Source organism: Gymnoscopelus braueri (assembly GCF_963280865.1).
Source record: "Gymnoscopelus braueri genome assembly, chromosome: 4".
Classification (NCBI taxonomy): domain Eukaryota; kingdom Metazoa; phylum Chordata; class Actinopteri; order Myctophiformes; family Myctophidae; genus Gymnoscopelus; species Gymnoscopelus braueri.
Window position 1 is genome coordinate 52,181,027 of NC_137605.1, and position 25,365 is coordinate 52,206,391.

A 25,365-nucleotide genomic window follows, 5' to 3' on the forward strand; every position below is an offset into this window, starting at 1 on the left:
TTGTGGTCCAAAAATAAACACCGCGTGTCGGCGTTATTGTCAGGGAGGGGGTTCTGTATCGTTTATGATAGTCAGTCACTTATATTTGATACAGTCTGTTTCTGGCGAAAATGTAACTAATTCGGCGGAAGTAACATTAGCGTTTTCTCACCGTCAGTTGATGCTTCATATCCATAAGAGTCAACACGCCGGGGTCATTTGTTTATTTTTGGAACACAGTTCTTATTTGACGCGATATTAAATACGTCTATGGGATTCAGAACGGGGATGGAAAACTGCGAACCAGGTAGACAAACAAAGGATGTGTAAATTACGTCAGACTTCGGCGGTCTATGGTGAGTCCAAAATGTGACGATAATGAGGTGATCATCTGGCGTTACCGTAAGTTTGACATTAGATGTGCAGTGACACATTCATTGCCATTTATTTGTCAAGTTAAATCTGAATAATAAACTTGTTCCAGTCCAACATGGTCAAGATATCAGCGTATTCATGTACATATTTATGATATATTTATTCATATTTAAATGTGTCCACACTGTCCAGTTGAAGTAAAATAACTCTACTGTGCGTTTGTAGATGTTGTATTACGGTTGCACCCGGCAGAGTAGCAACGTTGCCATGTCCGCTTATTACAAGCGACTTTGGGCTTGTTTTTCTGTAAAGTTGCTTATTGGTTGCGGTTGCGTATTTTTGGGATTTCTTTGGATTTATAAAGTGTAGTTGTTTCTTTGGGTTTGTTTCTATAGTTTAGTCGTTTATGTGGGCTTGTTTCTAAAGTGTACGTAGTTGATTTTTGGGCTTGTTTCTATTAAAAGTGTAGTTGATTTTCGGGCAATTGTTTCTAAAGTGTAGTTGCTTATTTGAGTTGGTTAACTAATGTTGTTTCAACCAGTGGTTCTCAAACATTTTCATGTCAAGGACCCCCAAATGAATATGTATTTGTCTGCAGACCAACCAAGCCCTGAAAGCTCACACATGTCGCTTGTTTTCATAGATCTGGTTGCTTATTTCTCTCACACAGTCTGGCAACACTGCTGAGTAGCTCAGTGGTGTGACTGAACCATGAACGTAAACAATGTGGAGGCTGCTCTGCTGTCAGAAAGTTTTATGTAGATTATTAATTAGTTGTGGTTTCTTGACATAATGGAGACAGTAGAACCTAAACTCATCCTTGTGTTTAGTGGAAAACGAAAATCCGGGAAAGATTACGTGACTGAATTAATTCATGAAAGGTAATAATAATTATAACCACTCCCCCTTCAGACTGTAACTTCAACTCATTGAATGTTCCGTGTGTGTGCGTGTGTGTGTGCACACTTGTATCTGTGTTATTCAATTTAAACTGTAACTTTGTGTACATTGAAAACTATATCTGGCTGTGTGTGTGTGTGTGTGTGTGTGTGTGTGTGTGTGTGTGTGTGTGTGTTATTCATTGTGTCTTGTCTTTTAGACTGGGTCCTGATGCATGCTGCATCCTGCGTCTTTCTGGTCCGCTTAAACAGCAGTATGCTCAGGTGAGTTCCCTCTCAGCTTTCCTACGTTCTGTCTCTCCTACACTGTCTCCGTCTCAACTTTCCTACGTTCTCTCTCCTACACTGTCTCCCTCTCAGCTTTCCTTCTGTCTATCTCTCCTACACTGTCTCCCGATGAGTTTCACGATCAAAGTGGGTGATGATGTTATCACAAGAAAGGAGGAAATTACCTACATGGGTTCCATCTTGGAGGCAAACATCTCCGGTAACAAAAACGCCGAAAGAGTGATCAAAAAGGTTAACCAAAGAACACGCTTTTTGCATAGGATTGGACGTCTAGTCAGTAAGAATACTCTGAAGATTCTTGCAGGGGCCCACAAGGTTATTATGATTATGCATGCTCCTCATGGTATCACAACACCTCCAAGGCCTTAAAAACAAGGCTCCAAACATCCCAAAACAAACTATTAAGGCTACTCCTTGGCCTCAAAACCCATCTAACCCCTGCTCATTTTGCTAGGATTGGATGGCTTAGGGTTGAGGACAGAGTACAGCAACTTGCTATGGGCCTGGTCTTCAAGATGCACCACAACATTGTGATCCCCCTGTATTTGTTTAAATACTTCCTAAATGTTAATGAAGTCCACGATCATAACACCAGAGGCAGCTCCACAAATCATGTTCAACCCAGATTTGGCTCAACAAAGGGAATGAACTCGTTCTCATGCTATTCATCAAAAATGTGGAATGCCCTACCAAAAGGAGTAAAGGAGTGTAAAACCCTACTCACTTTCAAAACTGCCCTAAAGATACACCTTCAGGAGGCTGCAATTCGAAAATGGCCCCTGTCCAAGTCTTAACCTCCCCCCCCCATTTATTTTTCTTCTCTTGTACATTTTTTTTCACTCTTCATACCAGTAACCTGTAAGCTGATTGTATGACATTCTGTATAGAAGTGTGTATATCTGTCTGTCTCTAATATGTCATCATGATTTGTGTGCATGGGGATCTCATCTTAAACAAGCTCAGTGCTTAATGAGTCTCCCAATTTAGTAGACCTTATATTGTGAATTTTTACTTCCATGTACTGATGTTCTCATGTCTTACTAAACAAGGGAACCAGGGGACCTGGTACTGCCAGACTAGCCTGGTAAACCCTCCCTCCAGAAATCTAATTTCCATTTAATTTCAGGAGTGAGTCTGGCCTGAAGGCTTGTCTGGGCGTTTCTAGCCCATACACCAAATGGACGAGCCTATCAGCGTCGTCGCTCTTCGTTCTGTGATTGACAGCGACAGTTGGCCAATCAGGTGGCGAGTTCGAGTGAGCCTGAATGAAGCCGAGTGCAGCCTGAGTGCAGCCGACAAAAGACGAACGGCAGCATTGTTGTTTGTGCGAGTGCCTTCACTTCTTACTTTCAGTTTTATAAAGTTCTCAAACTTATTTTTTGAGGCACGGAATTTACTTATAAGATATCGTTTGGATAGAATTTAGTTGTTTAACTTCATATATGTGGTCAATTAATCATGACAGAGCCAATTTAAAAATAAAAATTCAGAGAACCGGCAGGGGCGGGCAGTGACACGCATGTATCCGAATAAGGCAACCTATTTTGGGCATGGCCATCTCAAAAGTCCCGTTGCGTCACATTATTTGTGGAGGTGGTAAAAATGCACTGCAATTGGCTGAAGGGGAACAACGATCATTGGCTGAAGGGGTTGTCAGTCAACGGTATTACTCCCGCCCAACTCCAGGCACAGCCAATATTGCAGAATGGGCGATCAGGCCAGACTCACTCCTGAAATCAAATGGAAATGAGATTTCCGGAGGGAGGGTTTACCAGGCTACTGCCAGACCCCTAGTGGTTGAAATCTGAATGGCCGGAAATCTGAATGGTTTCTAAACTACGTCACGCTAAGCTTGGCCAATCAAAAAGAGGGACATGTAAGAAAACGTTTTCGTCCATATATGGACGAAAACGATAGCAAAAGGGGACCGACAAAGCCTCATGTAGGCCTGACCCCCTGGGTCTGGCAATAAAGTACATCAATCAATCCCTTCTCAGCTTTCCTACTGTCTGTATCTCCTACACTGTCTCTCTTCTCAGCTGTCCTACTGTTCATGATGTTTAACATGTGTCCACTCTCTGTGCTCATATGTAGGAACACAGCTTGGACTTCAGGGAGCTGCTGGGAGCAGGTGAGTATAAAGAGAAGTACAGAGCCGATATGATCCAATGGGGAGAGCGACGGAGAGAGCAGGACCCGGGATTCTTCTGCAGACTGGCCACTAGAGGCGCCCTACAGCCTGTCTGGGTAAGAGAAGAGGACACACACACACACACACACACACACACACACACACACACACACACACACACACACACACACACACATGCATTCTGGGATTCGACCATAACGCTGCTTTGACAAATGCAAACACATGTAGTCCCTCTTTGTGTTTTACAATTGACATTTACAATTTAGGTATTTAGCAGGTGCTTATCCAGAGCGACTTACAAGTGTGAGATCGGAATAAGCAGAGTAAATATGAACTCTAGTCAACAAACAAGGTAAATAGTCACATACAGTAAGTAGAGTGCTGAGAGAACAATGTAGTGCCTTAAAGAAACTAAATTGCCAGCTAAAAAAAATTACCTAGCATCTGTCTAAACAACATGCTATCTGAATATCATTCTGCACAGTTGTCATCAAGAAAATACTAATGAGAACGAGTGACCTAGAGATATAACTGCACGGTAAACTAGCATCTATCGAACAAAGGTGAAAAGAAGGGATACAAGGAGAGTCTGAGTGAAGTGCTACGGCAGGTGGAGACTGAAGAGGCTTGTCAGTCTTAAGACAATAGCGGAACATTGGGAGTGAGTTGAATTTTACCTAAACAAGGGTTTAGAAATGAACTCATCAGTATCCTCCAGTGTCCTCCTCCTGTCACATGTGATGGAGACTTAAAAAAAAAGAAAAAATAATTTCCACTGCTCCACAGCAGTTCTTACATGACACCAGGGGTGTAAAGTAACTAAGTACATTTACTTAAGTGCACTTTTTAGGTAATACTTTTACTTCTACTCCACTACATCTCGGATCCAAATATTGTACTTTTACTCCAACACAATTATTTTAAAAATGTAGTTACTAGTTACTTTGTAGATTTTGATCATTATTACAAAATATACATGAACCACTTCAGCTCTATACATTTCGGCAATTTGAAAATAGCAGATCTACAAGCTCACAACGCGTCGCATCGCGACGCGTTGTGAGCTTGTAGATCTGCTATTTTCAAAAGATTTTTATACATTTTGAAAACTTGAAATGGGACATTCTGCGTAATGAGCACTTTTACTTTTGGTACTTTAAGTATATTTTGAATATCAATACTTTTGTACTTTCACTCAAGTAAATTCTGAATACCGGACAAGTAACAAATGTGTGTACTTTTTCCACCACTGCATGACACTAACCCCCCCCCCCCCCCCTCCCCTCCCCCAGATGATCAGCGACGCTCGGCGCCTGTCGGACGTGCAGTGGTTCTGGGAGGAGTACCCGAGTCAGACCCGCTGTGTCAGAGTGCAGGCCTCACAGCAGACCAGGGTGGACCGTGGCTGGGTCTTCACTGCTGGTTGGTGGAATAAACTCTGCAAAGTTACGATTATACAAGAAACCATGTCATGGCTTTACCACTTAAACTCTATGCTGTGCTTAGTTGAAGCTACCTGTAGTACAATGGTTTTCAACCCTTTTCATATCAAGGTCCATTATTTATTGGTCATTTGAGCCACGGAACCACCATTTGATGAGATTTAGACTCTCAGACCCAAGACATAGAATATTTTGTTATCGTTGGATACGATTTTGTCCACAATTCCATTCTGTATTGATGTTGGAACCATAGGAGAGATAACAGGCAAACATTGATCAAAATAACAATTCTTTAATTAAGTAATGCAGATGTTTAACAATAATTTAAATGTAAAATGAAGCCAAATGGAACCGTAAGGGTGCATTTGGTTTCATTTTACACTCTCAAGAGTTAAAGATCGGGGGCACGGTGACGCAGTCGGTAGCGCTGTCGCCTCACAGCTAGAAGGTCCTGGGTTCGATTCCCGCAGGGGGCGCTGGGGGCGTGTTCTCGTCATCAGTGCCCATACCCTAGGTGGGGTTGGCGAAAGGGCCTTTTTGGAGTTTGCATGTTCTCCCTGTGTCTCCTAGGGTAGGTACCCTCACAAAAACATGCAGTAATCCATCCTGGTCACTATACTGCCTCCCCCTGGCCAGCCGGGGCGCCTGATGAAGGGGAAAGGAACTGGTTGGAATAACGTGTTCCTTCCACGTGCTACGTCCAACCAGGGAAACTCCCCTGTCAGGTGACAGAAGGTCAGTTAGCTCTCATGCATTGAAGGAGGCATGAGCTCGGCCCTGGCCTCCCTAGGTTGGCAGAGGGAAGGTAGTGCCCAGGATTACATAGACAATTGGCACTGGGTGTAAAAAAATAGGGGTTACAAAATCGTGGGATTAAAAAAAAATAGTTAAAGATCTATAAGGGTCCATTTCGTTACCAACTCTCCATCATTTAGCTGGGGACTACCTGGAACCCCCTCAGGGACCACTGGTGGTCCCCGGACCACTGGTTGACAACCACTGCTGTAGTACATGCACATCCACTTCAACGCCCAGGTGCAGGACAAATGACTGTTCAACATGAAGAATAGTAACGTCCGCACACTCCTTATACCGTATGCGTCGTTTGTTTTTCTGCGCTCTCAACGTTTTGATCACCAAGTGTTCATCAGGAATTCCTGATGCACGTTGACAGTGCAATAAAACTATACGGTACATATAACAAGTGGTGTGCAATGTTTTTATGTTGACCTCATAACAGCCACCACAATGTAGCATGTTGTGAGCTTATAGATCTGCTATTTCGGGTGCAGGACATCGTACGACTAAGTAAAAATCTGGTTTTACCATTCGTTTTTTTCCTGCAGGGATAGACGATGCTGAATCTGAATGCGGATTGGACAGCAGCGTGGAATTTGATTGGACGATCAGGAACGAGGCCGACGCCCCGTCGCTGAACGACCAGCTTGAGCCCATGTTGTCTTTAGCTGAAACGGCAGCAGGACTGAAACAGACCAACCATCTCATAACGAGTGAACACTGAGACATCCTGTGGACCAGGAAGCAAACCACGTGAAGAACGACACATCAGTGTTTTCTGTGAGAATATTTACAAAGCTATTGTGCTGAACAGTGCCATAGAAACACATTGTAAATCTTTGACAAGTGAGAGACGGGGGTGGACTGAATTAAAGCCTTTTTATCACTTATTGACTGTAATATTTCTGTGACAAGACAAAGCGTGACCTGTGAAGGTCCTTACACACCGGCGAATATGCGAATATACGCAAAATTCGGACTCGTTCCGAATAATTAAAAGACGCTTTTTCGCTTCGCGAAACTGATGTGGACGCTTGCATTGACTTTATAAGGTTTAAAAAAAAAACTTATTTATTCGCATGAAGAATTCGCCCCGGTGTGTAAGGACCTTGACCGTTGAAACTCACTGATTGTAGTTACTACAGCTGTTTGTCATTGTAGGACAGTACAGGGTGGACAGGATTTCTGCTGAACAACTTTCAGCATATCGTCTCTGTAGGGTGCAAACCTCATACAGTATGTCCAAAACTGTTACTTTTCAGTATTCAAATTCAAAAGTAGCGAAAGTAGCAGATCTACAAGCTCAAAACGCGCCGTGTTTCGAGCTTGCAGATCTGCTATTTTTTATACTTTTGTGTGACGCTGTAGTATGATCAAGTAGGGCATTAATTTATGAAAAAAACACAGAAAGTTAGAATATGGAGATAAGAGGTTTCTGCCCGACGGCAACGATATGAGATATCCACTGGACTGCTGAAGCCTATTATGAAAAGATGACAGGATCATTATATACATAAAAAGCAGGTATGATGTGGTTGTAATCATCATGTTACAGGTTTGATTACAACTCCTCTCTTGAGTCCCATCATGTCAGGTCATGATAGCCTGACATGACTATACATTACCGCCTGAACACTGCACTGTGTAATGAAGAAATAACTTCAATATCACATTGTCTAATACATGATTACTACGTGAAAATGGGACCTTTTTATTTTCCTAGTGTTGAAGCTTATGGTGACAAAATGGTTTCTCTGATTGTTATAATTATTTTCATTATAATGCTGTTGCAGCTTCTCATGTGAAGTCACAGGGTTCCCACTCTGCTGGAAAAGTCATTTCAAAATCAAGTTCATGTCAAATAAATGGGAGATTGGGTTTAGAAAAATCATGGCGTTTTATTTTCAACACAGGAATGTGAGAGCGGTCAAGTAACTGGGAGAGACCCAATATGCCAGCGAGAGGGAGTGAAACGGTGGAGTAGAAATGATATTTCTGCTGTCTGTTCGTATATAATAATGTTTTCTTTCCATCAGTATTGTTACTGACTAGGACTGTTGACACCATTACATCTGCGTTCTTTGAATGACACTGTACATGTTGTTCTCATTTCTATAATGAATTATTCACAACATTTTGTTATTATCAATTGTGGGAAACGCAGATATAATGGTGTAATCAATTGCAAATCCAAAGAACACAATGCGGTTGGATTATTTGTCTCAATGTATGTTTTTATCATTACACATGAACAATTCTTTATATTCATTAGAATATATGTAACACTACCATCTATCATTCAAGTAACATGTACAGAACATTTAATGAGGAATGGTAAATGCAGATGGTATGGTATCACCACTATTGCAATTGCAAGAGTGGATTCTAGTATGCCACAACCAACAGTTACACAATTTATCCATTAGATGGCAGTCAAAGATCACACATTACATATACTGCTGTTTTCAGTCTGAACAAACTAACTGGCTTTGTGAAATGGAAGGTTGAACATGAGATAATGCAGACAAATTAACTGGATAGTGTTATTCTAGGAGATTGCACCGAGCATGAGAAACAGGAGCAAGCATTTCTGGCTGATCTGGACAAGTTATGTTGCCTCCAGGTGTTTCTGTTTCTTCATAGACATAATCTTTGGCAACATAAGGTTTGTCAGTGCAAATGTTAGCAGACTAAGGTCCAGGTTGATAATAGTGAATTAACCCTGCAGAGGTGATTAATCAATAAGGTTTGGACTCTGTGCTGAATGCTATCCAATATTTATCTCTCCAGATGCACAAGGTGACATGCTTTTAAGACTAATGCCAGTGATGCTTCTCACCCTCTACAGGATTGGGAAGATTTTCAGACCAAGTTTGAAGGAGAACAGAAGAGCTTTCATTGACAGGCAACCTGTAAGTATATGGGCTCGCCATCTAAACTGCAATTACTCTTCGAAGAGGAACATTTACAAATGTATGCAAAGCACCTGTATGTGCCGTATGTGCCGTGTGTATCTATCTGTTTGGCCCGAAAGCAATTATAACAGGTCATTGACAAGAAACCGTTCATGTTCCTCGAGAGCTTTGTAGAAAATGTCTTTGGCTTTTTTCCCACTGGAATCCAGTAATATATAGAGTTCCCTCATCTTCTCCTGTTTGAAGGGCTTAGACCTCACATACTCGTAGGCCTCTCGGGTGAGGACCCCCTTCACAAGGAGCACGTCCAGGATGGGTGCCACCATGGTCACTCTCTGAATCAGGGAACACCGGTGCAGGTTGACAAAGTCAATCACTAAAGCTACAGTAGGGGAATGAAAATGGATTAGTGGGGACTTTGTGTGTGAAACTAATGTTTCTAAACATTGTACATTTGAAGATGTAAAGATGTTACATCCCTCAGTTACTGGAACAGTGTTTGTAGAGGCCTCAGTTTTTGGAATTTGATGTATATAGGCTACAGTAGCTTACTAGTTGTTGGTTCCTACAAGTTTCCTAACTATAAAAATAGCCTATAGGCTATTTCAATATGTTGTAGGATAGACCAATTATTTGTTTAGGCCTACTAACATTGAGACTGGATGCACAGGTGATTGTTTCACGCAATCAATTCCCAACCTTTTGTTTTGGGGTGCGCTGGTTTCAGCACACCCCAACCCCCTCTTGTGTGTTGGCTAGTGAGGCGCGTCCTAGCGAGACCTGACAGAATGGGTTTCATTGCATGCATACTGGTTGCACGCATGCTGGTTCTTATCAGTGTGACGTCGTCTGTTAAGGGGTCTATAGGGGAACCCAGTCATGACGACTTAACCATAACGTTGTCGTTGTTGATTAAACAAAATAAAATTATCAGTTTCAAGAGAGATACTTTCCAGAAATTCACATCATAGACATTCCCTCTGACTATCCCTCTAAATTACCCACAAGTGTTCCTATACAAGCTCTAGCCATATAATGGGGTTTGATTGATCCAATTATTTCTTCTTATACGTAAAGAGAGTTTCACAGAACTCATCCTGAACAACAGACCATAATAATCTGGAATGAGTGTGATGTAAAAAAATGTTTTTTATTACTGAGTATAGCTAGTTGGATATACAGTAATAATATGTCAGAGTACCATGTTCTTTCCTGGTATAAGATTAATTCCTAATAACTGTGTTTTAGGAAACCCATTTAGTTGTATTACTGTCTAGTTTCCTTTAGGTTTATATGTATTTAATAGAGACTGATGTATATACTGTTCTAGCCATTTTTGTTTGTTTATACTGTACATATGCAAATATCTAAGTCTGTGATGACAGCTACTACAGGGGGCAGATGTTACATCACCCTGACAGTAAAACAGTACATGGCCCAGCAAGCACAATGACGTTATGATGACGCCCGGTCATCACCCCGGTGACGTTCAGGACTAGGCCAGATCACAGCCCATATGGGGATGATCTTTACGTCATTTACAGGACGTCATCACCGGGACATCATATGGACATTTGGACAGCAATTTTGGGTGATGAGAAATGTGTTTAGATGACGTCCTGGAAGTGACGTTTTTGTGGTCAGGATTCATTTTGGTTGAAATCAGGTGATATTCTGGGCCAGATCTGACTTGTCTTGGTTTGACTTGATCTAGCCCCAATCGAGACGTCACTGATTGGTCCGGGTCCTGACTGTGCTTGCTGGGGGGTGTCTGTAACAGCTTTATAACACCCCCCCCCCCCTCCATACACACACACACACACACACACACACACACACACACACACACACACACACACACACACACACCCTCCACGTACCATCATCTGTTGTGGCCATTAGAATAGCTTTAATGTTGAGAGAGATTCCACCAACTGTCCCCTGGCCTAGAGATGGCTTAAATGAACAACAGAGAAGGGAAGGGGGGCACAGTGAGAGAAATGCAAACATAAACACACAGTATGAATGTAAAAAATACATTATGTATTCTCATTATGTACACTCATTTTGGCACACACACACACACACACACACACACACAGGCACATGTGCCTCAGACAGATTTGTTTACGTTGCTTATCTATCTCTTTCCTCGTACTCTCTCTCGCTCTCAAGAACAAAAGGACCATTGAGCAGGACAATGTGCTGTGATTTCTAACTCTGTTTACTATATAGAGGTTTGAGTTGCAAGCACATGTGAACATCAAAATGATCTTTATGTATCAGGTTTCAGCTGGAATGCTAACAGTAATAGATCATTCTGTCTACTCACCGAGTTTGAAGCGAGAGGGAAACGCGAGTCCTTCCAGATGTGTCGGAGAAAAGAAAACAACAGGCTATAGATAAATGTGTGATGTGTAAGATGCTCACATACGACAACGTTTGGCTTCTATTGGCCTAGAAGTAAAAAACAGAAACAGACTAGTACACTCTCAGAACTAGCGCTACTAGAGCCTGAGGACAGTCTCACATGTTTCCGGGTTTTAAAACTGGGCGGAAACAGATTTTCCCTCCATTGTATGGAACCAATCCAAAGTCTTGTAGGGCTGTGTGACGTTGTACAGAAATCCCCTGCATAAGAGTTATTGTTATGCTGGCAGGCGTGTCCTTTGCCCCCTATAGGCTGAACGCCCAGAGGAGGCAGATTCCACCATTGTGACTGTCTAATGGGACATCAATTTACTACTGAAAGAGACAGACAGACAGAGAATGATATGGAAATAACTTAGTATAAAATGAAAGACAGACAAGTGAGCGAGTGAGTGAGAAATCTGAGAATGGAAAAATAGAGGAGAAAGATATCAATAGAAAGAGAGCTTTGAAAGATGATCGGGCAAGGACATAATATATGATTATAATGAAAACAAATGCTGTAGATTTATATTGTCACCACTTAAGCCCTATTCAGAAATGTTTTATAGTTGTTTTATGTTGCATCATGACAAGATAAGGATCTCAAACAATATAAACTTTTGATTTTCTCGTGCCATCTTGCATTTTGAGGATGTTGAGCAGCCAAAGGCATAATAAACTAAATAAACTAAACAAAAGCCTAGCACACCCCATAAAAACCTCCAACCACACCCCTTTCTCTTCCCTGGCAACCTGGTACAGCCTGGCAAGGTCATTGACACTCTTAAAGGAATTGTTCACCTAAAAAAAATACTTATTTTCTATCAATTACACAGGTCTTTTTTTTGTCGCATTGGCTCCGGTAGGATTGTGTAAAATATCCATAGACATTCTACCCGGAAATACCTGTTTGTTTACAAACATTCAAACATTCTGAGCTGGTCTATACAGTGGAAAGCGATCCAGAGGAACACATACTTATGTAGGCTATACTCTTTCCCACTACAAATAGTGCTAACTTTGTGTGACTGCATGCTTCTTCCAGCGGTGAAATAATCCTTTAAATGCAGATTATATTCATGATATGATGTCATTGTTAAGCATACAATCAAGATACAATAATGTACAGTAACAGCTAAATAATAATGATGTAACATTGGCTATTGGATTGAAAGTGTGTTTGTGATGAATGTTGAATTTTGAGAAAAGCTCAGTTCACCATACCATGTTTCATTAGTTATTTTATTTGAGAAATGATCAATTTGTTATGAGAATGAACAGCATAGCAAGTGTTTTCCACTTTCTCACATTATAGAAACAACTGCTGTTATATTGCACACAATAACTTCCTCTATCATGTTCCGTCCAGGATTAGATCAACTCATATACAGTCTATAAATCAGTGTTTCCCAACCTTTTCTGGATCCGGGCCCACTTGCCCACACAATATCCTCACGACCCACTAGTGGGCCCAGCATGGCCCACAGGTTGGGAATCACAATAGTTCCCCCAATATTCAACCTAGATCTATGCCATTGAGCTACAGGTATATAGGCTGTTGATTTAAGCACAGGTGGAACACCAGAGTGTTATATGTGTCACTTATTTCAGGGATTTCCACAGAGATTAAAAAAAGATATGACATGATGCTTAAATTATATTTCTAACCTGCTTGACTAGGGAAATTAGGATAACTACTGTGTATTAGTAAAATAATAAAATAAACATGAGTAACAGAGTGAAATGAGCAGTCCATCAGGTAAGTCTGAATTGGAGCTTCAGGGTTGGAGAGGTCCTTCAGGGTAGGTCTCCAAAGGTCTTGCGGCGAGCTGGTCCAGTCTCTTTGGGCTCTTGGTCTTTCCCCATGCCTTCAAACATCAGGATCCTTCAAACAGAAAACATGTCAATCAGTTAGTTAGACCATTATGCTCCTATAGTGCCAGGACCTGGGTTCTATTACGACCCCTGTCTTGTCTCACACATCTCTCATCTCTCTCTGCCCTTGGTTTCCAATCTTTGTCTCTCTACACTGACCTGTCTTACACAGGGCGTACAATGCCAAAAACAAAATATACTAAAAGGAAAACAAGTCGGCTGATGGGGGAAAAGGGGGTATTTTATCACAGTGCAGTATATTTGTAGGTGAAATGTGTCCTCTGCATTGAACCCATCCTAACTATTAGGAGCAGTGCATGGCACTACTAATACAGCACCCAGGGAGCAGTTAAAGGTAGGGTAAGTGATATATAAAGTTATTTGTTAAAGGGTTAAAGCACTATATTCTGATAGTAATCGTTGCTATTGCACGTTTGCTCAGTAACAGGAGTCTCCCTGTCTCTCCAGCTCTTTAATGAACAGAAAATACATTGTCAGGTAGGTGACACATGTTCAGCCAATCAGGAGAGAGAGAGTACCCATTTATCAGCTTAATTTGTAAAGTGTTCCAGTTCCAATTTTGTCTGCTCATTTCTTTGTGTGATCACTTCCAATTTCACTTAATTAATCTGTATCCTGACTGAGTTCTCTATCCTGATTGGATACAGAGCTGGAGAGACATGGAGACTCCTGTTTCGGAACAAACACTCTGTAGCAATGAGTACTATCAGCATATAGAGCTATTTAACACTTATTTTAACCAAATAAAATCACTTACCCTACCTTTAAGTGTCTTGCTCAGACACACTTCAAAACATAGACCTTCTGATTCCCTGACGGCCTCTCCACCCATAACACTACAAAATGCTTTGTAGGCCATATGGTTTCTTGTTTACAAACCATCACAGGGTGTGTGCACATTCAGGGGGCAAAACCACTTTGACTGAGTCATGCACAGCAATCAGCTGTGTGTGGTTACAGTTATCTAGAGCAGTGAGCTGCAGTGTGTGATAACATGACCTCAAATACAAGTGCTTGTAAGAGTGTACTGTATATGTCATAGAGGTATAATATATCTAGAGGGCGGATTGCCCCGCCCCCAGCTATTCATTTCAATGAAATTGCTCAGTGGCGTTTTGAAGCACCCGGAAGCCTGCCGGAAGTAGAATTATTGAGACGTTTTTGAGACGTTTCGAGCAACCATAGAGTTATGAGCATGCGCACTAGTGTCCCTTTTGCGTCCTACGTCACAACCTACCTCCATGAACGAGCCCGTGTTTATATTTATATGTATTAAATACACTCGAGATGCATATTTATGTGTAAATGCATATGTATTTATGTATAATATGTTTACATATTTATATTGATATATTTATATATATAAATATCTCAGTATTTTTTGCTTATGCATGTATTTCGCCCCGCCTGCAGTTCCAGCTTTGGCCACTCGGGTGGCAGCTTCAATGTTTCTCAGCAACTCTGGGGCCTGGTATATGACTGCCAAATAAACTTAAAGGGATAATTCACCCAAACAATTACTTTTTTTCTATCAATTAGTAACCCCATGGAGGATTTGCCAATAATTTGATGACCAGCGGACCGGTAGGCAGCGGATCCGGTAGGAGATACAAAAGAGACTCTTTGTGTCTCCTACCGGAACCGCTGCTGGTCATCAAATTATTGGCTTAGGAATGTGACAAAAACGAAACAATATCCATGAAATTAAGTCTCCATGGGGTGACTAATTGTCATCATTTTGGAGGTGAACTATCCCTAATAGATATACAGACATTTTTCTGAACTTTTCTTTGGGGCAGAAGTACATTTTAGTAACCGTACTACCAGATTCAAACAAAAGTATGTTTTTCAAGTTAATAACCATCAGTTTTTTTAACATCCTGGGGCCTTATTAGTTTAACATGTGACACAACTCTGTGGGTCCCCACTCAAACCAAATGAAACTGTTGTTGGACTTACAGTTTGAGTATGGCGTTCCTCTTCCCCAGCATCATTTTCAGGAAGTCGGTGTAGCTGATGGGTCGGTGTTTCGTGTCTTGCGCCGACCCACCGACCACCTCCGCCATCATCTTTTTCAGTTCCAAGTGGGTTTTGGCCACGCCCAGCTTCTCCAGCATCTGTTTCAGCCCCATCATGTCTACACAGCAAAATGCTCAGTGTTCATTTAACTCTGAGAGTGTATAAATGTACGGGTTACATTAACACTTATACTCTCAGAGTAATAAATGAATTAATTTGAATTAAGTTCAGTTATTTGGAACTATAATCTGAGAACATCATTGCTTTAGTTTAAAAGGACAATACATCCTAATTTATCCATAATAAGTTGTTTAGCTGACAAAAAGAATACATCATAGGGCTAGAAGTCCCTTATCTGTAAGTAAAGACAGTGATCCATATTTTACCTAACTCTCCTTGGTCATTGAGATCAAACTCCATGAATTTTTCTGCAGTAAGAGAAGATGTAAACATCATTAATGGACGTGTCAGTATGGATTAAAGGAAATGATGAACTGATAATATTACAGTGTATCACATATTAAGTTTATCCTCACTTTTAAACATTTCAAGCTTGGAGGCAAAGTCTTCCACTTCTGCATACACAGGATCTGACAGAAAGGTCTTAGGAATAGAACATGTTAGAAAACTACAGTGGTGGAAAAAGTACTCAAATGTTTTACTTGAGTAAAAGTATCAATACTGCAATGTAGAAAATGTACTTCAGTAAAAGTACAAAAGTATTGGTATACAAATGTACTTAAAGTACAAAAAGTAAAAGTGCTCATTATGCAGAATGTCCCATTTCAAATTTTCAAATGTATAAAAATCTTTTGAAAATAGCAGATCTACAAGCTTGTAGATCGGCTGTTTTCAAATAGCCAAAATAGGGCTGAAGTGGGTAGTGTATGTTTTGTAATAATCAAAATCTACAAAGTAACTAGTAACTAAAGTTTTCAAATAATTGTAGTGGAGTAATACAACATTTGTCTTTGAGATGTAGTGGAGTAGAAGTAAAAGTATTGGAAATTGGAGATACTCAAGTAAAGTACAAATACCTCAAAATTGTACTTAAGTACAGTACTTCAGTAAATGTACTTAATTACTTTCCACCAATGGAAAACTACAAGTCACTCATACATCTTCTTGTATTCTCATAAGGCCTAATGACGTCACTAAAACCTGACGTGTTGCGCGCCGGGGTCACGTGCCGAAAATAGCCGATCTACAAGCTCACAACGCGGACGCGCTGTGAGCTTGTAGATCGGCTATTTTCACCACGTGACACAGGCAGGCAACAAAGTAGAATAGTTAAGTGTAACAGTTCCACACACACCTCATTAACCAAGTTAAGCTTTTCTTCTTGCTGAGACTTCAGAAGGCCATATGTTTTACCGCCTGTAAGACAAAGCAAAAGCACCTCATTTATTTAGCATGTTCAATATGTAAAGGAATGAAACCACTTGACATTATTTATATCTAAAATAAATAAAAATAGCCTGATAGAAGGCCGTCGGCTATGCATGGGCAGACAAAAACACAAATAGGCAGAAGACACTTACCTTGAACATTCTTCGCCATGTCTGTCAACTAAGTGAATAAAAAGAGTCCAAAGTGCAGCTGAAATATTAAAGTGAAAGTATGGTAGAGATATTGTCTGTGGTGTTGCTGTAAACTAAAGGGTGCAAGAAAAGGAAGTAGGAGTGATGCTTAGCTTGGAGTTTAGGCCAGCATGTGACCACTTTGTGAAGTTCCCTTTTTGTATTTATTCTGCACATGGACTGCAAATAAAAGCTGACACACTTTGTACATATACACTCTGTTCATACAGAGGCGGACATTTGCTAACATTTCTTTCAGTTTATAGGCAAAAATGTTATGTTTTTCTTATTTTTTTCTTAAGAGAAAACAACATTACAGCTGTTTGACAGCTGTTGTTAGTGTGTCACTGAGCAGGTTAGACTTTTTAAAGTAGGCATAATTAATGTCCATAAACTCTTAAAGTGTATCATTTTTTAAGACCACTTCGAAATATTCCCTCAACACATTCATATTCCTAATCAGTCCTGAAAAAACTTCACCATGAAAAACTGAACAATAATTGTATCCATCATTTACAAATAGAAAATAAGGTACGGGTGTAGAATAGAAAAGAGAGGTGCATTCATGTACACCGTGACCTTTTCATTTGGCTTTGTCTCTTCATAATTCACTATTTATGTCTCTCGTCTAAACCAATGATCAATGCTGGTCAGAAAATGTACTTTGGTCTTACCACATGGTGGCACTGTTTCCATGTGGCACGCAGCTTTGCAACAATGTAGCCTATGTTTTTCAGGCCAAGGACCCTTTAGCTGAGAGAGAGAGATGTATAAAATTGTGTTGCAGGTTAAACTTTTTCATAGATTCAGATTCATAGACTATCAGGGGGATGTGTAAATGAATGTTTTTTGTTTATTTCACACATTTAACCACTTAAACCCTCAATACCCTCAAAACTTGACCTTTGGCTCTGCACTTGGTTTGGTATATTTCCCTCTACACCAAACCTCTTTGCCAAAAATAGCCAATCTACGCGGCTATTTTCGGCTAATATTCTCCCCAGAATAGGGATGCTAGGGTTCAAGTGGTTAATGTATAAAAAAGTTCCTATAACACAAAGATTTGACGGCCCCCCTGTAGTAACCCTGAGGACCCCCTAGGGGTCCCAGACCCGCTGTTGAATAACCATGGCCTACAGCAAACAAAAATCTATAATCCCTGTCTAGGTATAATCATACAGAAACTAATGTGAGAACTAAAAGAGAACTGAAAACATGTGATGAGCAGGTAACCGTAATTTAGTTTCAGAAATAAATTGCTGTGGGAACAGTGGGACACACAGGCTTACATATGAACAGATAATGGCTCATTTTAATGTTTGGGATCTCTCAGTATTAATTCTGCTGATTATCATATCTGAATGCAGAGGTGAGTAGACTTTTGAGTGTGTTTTCTTTACCAAAGTTGATGAATCGATCTGATCATCTGACAATCGTTCAGATGTTCAATTTTCTGTTTCATGGTGAATGGGTTTAAGTACAATATATAACAACTGCATTTAATCAAACTGAAAAAAGTCATACAAATGAAATATAGTTTTGTCTATTTGATGCTTAATGTCTCTTGCAGTATTGTGTCTTACGCACCATACACACAATTAAAACACTTGTGTTGTGTGGCTAATCAATGTATACTTACTCGTATGAAGTGTCACTTGCTGCCGCTTTTTGGTGAGCGATAGCATCACACGACAAAGTATAAATCAGGTTTCAAAAACTAAAAACTCTGATTCTCAACTTTATGTCCAGGGTCTGTGGCTCCTTCTCAAGAAGCAGTTGTAGCAACTCAAGGAGAAGACGTACGTCTACCGTGTTCCATGACAGAGAGCTACAGATTACAACTGACAAAACGCACAAGAGGTCATTCTGCTCAGCCCACGGTCATCCTGTCCAGGCCCAAGAGGCCCACAGTCCCTGATGGAGAGAATGTGAAATGGAGAGCCGATGATCAGGGAGGCATCTCTGCATTTCTGACAGCGGTAGACAAATCTGATGAGGGTCTGTACCGCTGTCAGATATGGAAAGAATGGGACCTTATCTTGGACCAAAGTATCACTCTAACATTGAAAGGTAACATTATACAATCCTCCTTTGTGTATTTTCAACTCTTAAACACTATACTTTGGTGTACATCAAATAGCAAAAATAGCTGATATACAAGCTCACAACTCATTGTAACATGACTCGTGAGTTTGTAGATCTGCTATTGTAGATTTGTAGAGTTGCTCTCCAACACTGATATTGTTATTGGCGGCCATACAGCTGAATGGGTAGAGAGGCTGCCTGAGAAACATATGGTCCAATAGGTTTGAGCCCTGTCTATGTGTTGAGTTGTCCATAAGCAAGAAACTTAACCCCTAACTGCTCCCCCCCCCCCCCCCCAAATGCTCAATATGACCACCTGAGCTGCCTGAAGCTGAATTTCCCCTGTGGGATTAATAAGGTCTAAATTATTGCACAGAGTCATTATTCCGACCATTAGGCTGGTGTGAGGTTAGGGTTAGGATTAGGGTTAGGGTCAGGATTAGGGGTAGGGTTAGTTATAATGGGCTGCAGTCGGACCAACTGGACGTCAGAATAATGGGCTGTGCCACACTAATGCTACCTATAGATCATTGGTCCTGGGGGAATCCCTAAAGTCCATTCTGGCTAGATAACCGGGGATTCATTTTGACTAGAAATAGAAATGTCGAAAACCAGCATTAGTACAGTAGGCGATCTTAAGAATTAAGACTAATTTCACTCACTGCTAATGTATGACTATTTTCACAGAATGTTCACCTATTGTCACCTATTTTTGCTGAACGTTCTCTTTCAGAGTGCGGATCCGGATTCGAACCAGTGGAGGCAGCACGCAATTCAGTGGCCACCCTGCATTGTGGCACAACACCTGGACACCACCAAAATGTCTCCTGGGCATTTTTGAAAGGGGGCAAAGAGGAGAGCATATTTCCATACCTGAACATCAGCCATGCGAACGAACGTCTGAAAGCTGCCGGAGCGTCATTAGTGATTTCTCCTGTGAAGGACAGTGACAGTGGCTGGTACAGATGTACGTACCTGGTTGGACAAACACAGCGCTGCTCTGATCGCCTCCTGAAGGTTCAAGGTGAGACTCAAAAACTGTGACTTGTTGCTGTTTCTATCAGTAATTCATAACATCATTCATTTATTATATCATTAACCTATATGTCCTTTTTTATATACAACAGATGCCGTTATCACAACAACTGTTTCTCAAGGTCAGATATATTGTAATGTATCTCACACTGCAATATCTTCAGTGTTCATTTAATTATTTGTCTTACCCGGGATTCGAACCCCGGTCTCTTTTATGAGAGCCCCCCCCCCCATACTATGTTAACAAGCTGTACCTACAGAATGGTTAAAATAACGTTTTGTACATTAAAATAAGTTCTGGATTGCAGCTTTAACAAAATGCATAAATGAACACTGTGGATTTTTATTGAATCACATAATCTCATTAATGACAAAGATATTGGTCTCTATTTTTCAGAAATGATGACTGCCTTTCTTTTTGTTGGCTTATATTACACAGTTACATCAGAAGCTACAACACAGACTCAACAGGAACACGAAGGGGAAGTTACCAGTGGAGTGTCCCCCAGCACCGGGATCATGGTGGCTTCGGTCATCACCGTGGTTACCGTGACGTCTGCGCTGATAGTGGGAGTGGCAATTTACCACAAACACAAAACCCAGAGACAGTTGCAACAGCCAGGTATGATGACACATCTAGACCAGTCTTATTCAGTTACGTTGCAGTGGTTCAAGTACATTAAAGTACTGTGTAACGTTTTCAATTAAACAAAAGTTGTTTTAGATATAATCTTTCACTGACATATTTTTCACATCAACCATTCCACATCAGCAAAGACATACAGTACAAAATTAAATTACATAAAGTACGTTCATACACTTAAGAGAGATATAGAAAACCAGCAGTAGTTGAGTAGGTGATCTCAAGGCCCAGAGTTAGGGAACACTATTTTGGAGGCCACCCACCGCTACAGTACCAAGGCTATACAGTACACTAACCCTAGCTGCAAGCAACTCTTAGATCCTATTTTTAATATCTGGAATCTAGAGTTGCAATACCAACCCTTGACAGCCCATACATCCAAACAGAAAAGTCTGATCTGATTGTATTAAACGACATTAAACTCACCAACATTGCAGCTGTACGGAAAGCTTGAATTATCCTCTTTCTATCTGCAAACATTTTGGTGCCATAAAAATCCACCGTAGACATGTTATGAGCCACTTTCTGTCATTAAATTCTGTGCAGGTGATCATTTTTCTCCTCTCCTCCTCTGGTCCTGCGTACCACCCGTTTCTAAATGTCACATAATGCAGGAGGCAGCAGGACGTTGCGTTATTGAAAACGAGTGCTTCCAAACTCCAACACTTAGAAAAATAATCACCTGCACGGAATTTATTGACAGAAAGTAGCTCATAACATGTCTATGGTGAATTTTTATGAATGAAAAACTGATAGAAAGAGGATATTCCAAGCTTTCTATACAGCCTCAAAGTTGGTGAGTTTAATGTCGTTTAATACAATCAGATCTGACTTTTCTGTTTGGATGTATGGGCTATCAAGGGTTGTTATTGCGACTCTAGATTCCAGATATTAAAAATAGGATCTAAGAGTTGCTGGCGGCTACACTAACCCATGTTAATGCTGGCAAATCTAAAAACACATGGCAAATCTCGACGCATTGTGAGCTTGTAGATCGGCTATTTTCAAATGGCTGAAATGTATATAGGGCTGAAGTGGTTAATGTATGTTTTGTAATAATAATCAAAATCTGCAAAGTAGCTAGTAACTAAAGTTTTCAAATATTTGTAATGGAATAAATGTACAATATTTGGTTCTGAAATGTAGTGGAGTAGAAGTAAAAGTATTGACAATTGGAAATACTCAAGTAAAGTAAAAAATACCTCAACATTGTACTTAATTACAGTACTTGAGTAAATGTACTTAGTTACTTTCCACCACTGTCAGTAGCAGGGTCCACACACTGAGGGGAGAAAGACATGCACAGGGCAACACCACACAGGAAAAATACACTTGACCCAAGGATCATAACAGCACATTAACTATGTTATGTAACTATGTCTGTATTTTGGTCATTTTAGGTGAATTTATTTTTTGTATTTTGTTTTCTTTTTCTTTTCAAAAATGTCCTATTTGTTTATTAAATGTAAAATAAAATCTTTTTATAGCTGACCTACAAGCACACCCATGAAGCGTCGTAACACAGAAAATAGGGCTTAAAGGGGAATACCCCTTCCAGCTGAAACTGTAGTAATTTATAATGGCATAGGGTTATCCTATTTTACATTAGAGATAAGTCCCGTCATCATTTTCCCGTGTCATTGTTTCGCACTAAACACAACAACAACATATCACATGTCACTAACAACACAAGCCACAACGTGCGCGATTAATTTACGGGTGGCGTAGGCTACTTTTCATTGCTCACCACACATTTGCCTCCTCGGAGCAAAATCAATTGCGGCCAGCACAAACTGACAACATTACGGGTAGACCATGTTGTTCCCTAGTGTCAGCACCGACCACCGCCGAGCGAAACCGAAACACCGCGAGCCTACGCGACGCAGCCGCCATTGAAATCTCCCCACAACAACAACAACAACACACGCGACCACTTCGCTTCAACCCGCGCTGTTGCTTTCACTTTGGTCATGTCTCTATCACACCACACTCACGGTAATATGTCCGTCATTCACATGCCATGTACATCCCAGCGCTTCCCCCTGCACGCTGTGCTCCATTCTCACACACACACACATGTAGGGTGGGTCTTTGCGAAATCCTGAAGTGGAGTTTTGGTCATTGGAACGGTGATGCACGTCACCCGTTTGTGAAGTGGGTATTTTCAAACCCTGTGGATTTTGTCGTGGTAAGCGTAAAGTAATACAGACGGTTTAGAGCATGTTGGTTACTTTATTCAGGCTTGTACTCTCCATGTCATTTGGTAGTAGAATGAGCAGTAGTACATCAACATCCGGTCTCATACCTCCTGTTAGCTCTATCACAATAAAAGCCTAACAGCTAACACCACAGATTTAGGGGAGCATCAGAGTGTTTGTGTTGGAGTGCCTCAGTACGGCTGCAGAGTTCATGTGCAACCTCTTGCATGCATGGCTGCGATGTTTCGCGGGGGTCCAAAGGGTCCGCGATGTTTCACGGGGGTCCCAACACTCCCAGGGGGTCCGCGGACCCCCAGGGGGTCCCCCATGTATTATATATATATATTTTTTAATAAAAAAATAAAAACAATTTTTTTAAACCTTGCGTTTGGAATTTTTTATCCCATGACGCTTTTGTGGGTCCTTGCGAAATCCCTAAGTGGAGTTTTGGTCATTGGAACGGTGATGCACGTCACCCGTTTGTGAAGTGGGTATTTTCAAACCCTGGAGTGGATTTAGGGGAGCGTCAGAGTGTTTGTGTTGGGCGCCTCAGTGCGGCTGCAGAGTTCATGTGCAACCTCTTGCATGTGTGGCTGTGGCTTTACAGTTTTCCGTTTTCCTTCGCCGTGTCTGTAGGTCTCCAGGGACCCCCAAGGGTCTCCAGGGAACCCCCAAGGGGTCCGCTATGTTTCGCGGCGGTCCGAAGGGCTCCACGATGTTTCGCGGGTGTCCCAAGACTCCAAGGGGGTCCGCGGACAGAGGGGAGCACAGGACACTCAGCGTTGCCATGTCCTCTGATTATACGCACATTTGCCTTACTTTTCACCACTGCGTTGCCATGTCTGAAAATCATAAGCGACTTTGCCTTACTTTCACACAATACTCTCTCTCACACTGTGAGGTGGCTGTAAGGTGGATCTGAGATGCGAAGTGGACGACGCGTCACACTAATCGAACTTCTAGTATATCACATTTGACAAGACATTGTACTTGTAGATAATATAAATCAATTGGCTGAAAATGCTCTAACAAGTCTTAACTTTATATTCAAAACGCACTGTTTCAGCTGGAAGTGAGATTCCCCATTCTAGCGAATGCAGCAGCCTAGAGAGCGGAGCCAAAGAGTACACCGGCCGTATGTCACTGATTACATGACCCCAACAATCAATTCTCCAGTTCTAGGCAACATAGAAGGGTGGGGGGGACTTTTTTTCTTATTTCCACACAACAGCTCTAAGGTATATTATGACATGGTTCAATGTTGAAAATTAGTGGTATTTCCCTTTAAGTGGTTTAAGTTGAAGCATTGCAATAGTAACCTGACTCCGCCAGATGGGAGTTCACAAGTTCCCAATACAGGTTGTAAAACACGTGTGAAGCAAGCTTATTCCTTATGTCAGAGTCAGGTTATTGCAATAGTGCCAAATCAAAGTTTGTGGGGAACATTTTTAGGGATTATTATCATAACCAGATTTTATTATGTTTCAATTAGATCTGTACATGCAGATTGCTGACAGCACCTATGACAACAGATTTCAGCCTAGAGCCTCAGCAGGTAAGCATGTGGCATTTCCTTTGTATTGTTTTGTTTTGTTTTGTTTTGTTTTCACATGATTTATTTCAGTGGTTCTCGAACTTTTTCATGTCAAGGACCCCCACATTGATATGTATTCGAAAATGTTTTGTGCCAGGGACCCCCAGAAGAGAAGATTTGTGATTAAAAAAAAAGAAATCTTAATAGTTCTAAATCTAGAATAAAAAAATAGCAGATGTACAAGCTCACAGCGTGGCACGAAGTATGTGAATAACCAAAGTATAAAATATGGATAAAGTGGTAAAATGATTGTGATGCTATATTAACTAACTGGAAACCCCTGAAGGTTTGTAATAGTTTGTCCACGTCAACACCAATATAAACACTAATATCAAATGTCTCATAGGTCTACAAATGAACTCACTATATGAGAGTGTGGGAGAGGAGGACCTGTGCACCTGTAAGCATTTCACATTTATATCTTCTAATAATTAGTCACATGATTACATTTCCCTCAAAACCTGTTCATAATCACTTTTTAATTCTTATTGATTGCAGTTCATGTCGTAGGGATTTGAAACATCTTCACATTCCAAGATGACCATCCATCCCCTAATAAGGAAGCATTTGAACTGCCGATCATTGTATCTGCATGGTATCTTCTGTTCTCTGCAGTGGTGTAAAAAGTACTGAATTGTTTTACTTAAGTAAAAGTATCAATACTGCAATGTAGAAATACTCTGTTACAAGTTAAAGTTCAATATTCAAAATTTACTTGAGTAAAAGTACAAAAGTATTGGCATCAAAATGTACTTAAAGTACCAAAAGTTAAAGTACTCATTATGCAGAAATGACTGATTTCAAGTTTTCAAAATGTAGGCTATAGAAATCTTTTGGAAATAGCAGATCTACAAGCTCACAACGTGTCGCATCGTGTCGCAATGCGACACGTTGTGAGCTTGTAGATCGGCTATTTTCAAATTGCCAAAATATATATAGACCTTAAGTGGTTAATGCTGTTTAGTAATAAAAAGATACATTCAAAAAGTAACTAGTAACTAAAATTTTCAAATAATTGTAGTGGAGTAAAAGTACAATATTTTCCTCAAAGAAGT

General features: G+C 40.7%; 2 protein-coding genes and 2 long non-coding RNA genes across 5 annotated transcripts; 2 read left to right on the top strand and 2 right to left on the bottom strand.

Moving 5' to 3' along the window:
* The first annotated feature begins 1,059 nt into the window (after window positions 1-1,059).
* On the top strand, window positions 1,060-8,014 carry LOC308084022 (phosphomevalonate kinase-like). Its single transcript, XM_080426489.1, has 5 exons — window positions 1,060-1,235; window positions 1,454-1,517; window positions 3,636-3,788; window positions 4,986-5,115; window positions 6,482-8,014. The coding sequence occupies exons 1-5, from the start codon at window positions 1,147-1,149 to the stop codon at window positions 6,655-6,657; spliced, it is 612 nt and encodes a 203-aa protein (XP_080282615.1). The 5' UTR covers window positions 1,060-1,146; the 3' UTR covers window positions 6,658-8,014.
* A 132-nt stretch (window positions 8,015-8,146) lies between these two features.
* LOC308084023 lies at window positions 8,147-11,375 on the bottom strand. 2 transcript variants are annotated; one of them, XR_013933035.1, is made up of 3 exons: window positions 11,181-11,375; window positions 10,729-10,794; window positions 8,147-9,230 (listed from the first exon to the last, which is right to left on the bottom strand). It is a non-coding gene; the product is annotated as an uncharacterized lncRNA (long non-coding RNA). The 2 variants fall into 2 exon arrangements; XR_013933036.1 differs by having other exon boundaries at window positions 10,729-10,804.
* Window positions 11,376-12,481: 1,106 nt separating this feature from the next.
* LOC308083787 (allograft inflammatory factor 1-like) lies at window positions 12,482-16,834 on the bottom strand. Its single transcript, XM_080426136.1, has 6 exons — window positions 16,717-16,834; window positions 16,491-16,552; window positions 15,712-15,778; window positions 15,562-15,603; window positions 15,116-15,293; window positions 12,482-13,145 (listed from the first exon to the last, which is right to left on the bottom strand). Exons 1-6 carry the CDS (start codon window positions 16,733-16,735, stop codon window positions 13,058-13,060), a joined length of 456 nt encoding a protein of 151 aa, XP_080282262.1. The 5' UTR covers window positions 16,736-16,834; the 3' UTR covers window positions 12,482-13,057.
* Window positions 16,835-24,162: 7,328 nt separating this feature from the next.
* Window positions 24,163-25,138, top strand: LOC308084095. The gene is made up of 3 exons (XR_013933043.1): window positions 24,163-24,271; window positions 24,657-24,710; window positions 24,809-25,138. It is a non-coding gene; the product is annotated as an uncharacterized lncRNA (long non-coding RNA).
* Window positions 25,139-25,365: the final 227 nt, after the last annotated feature.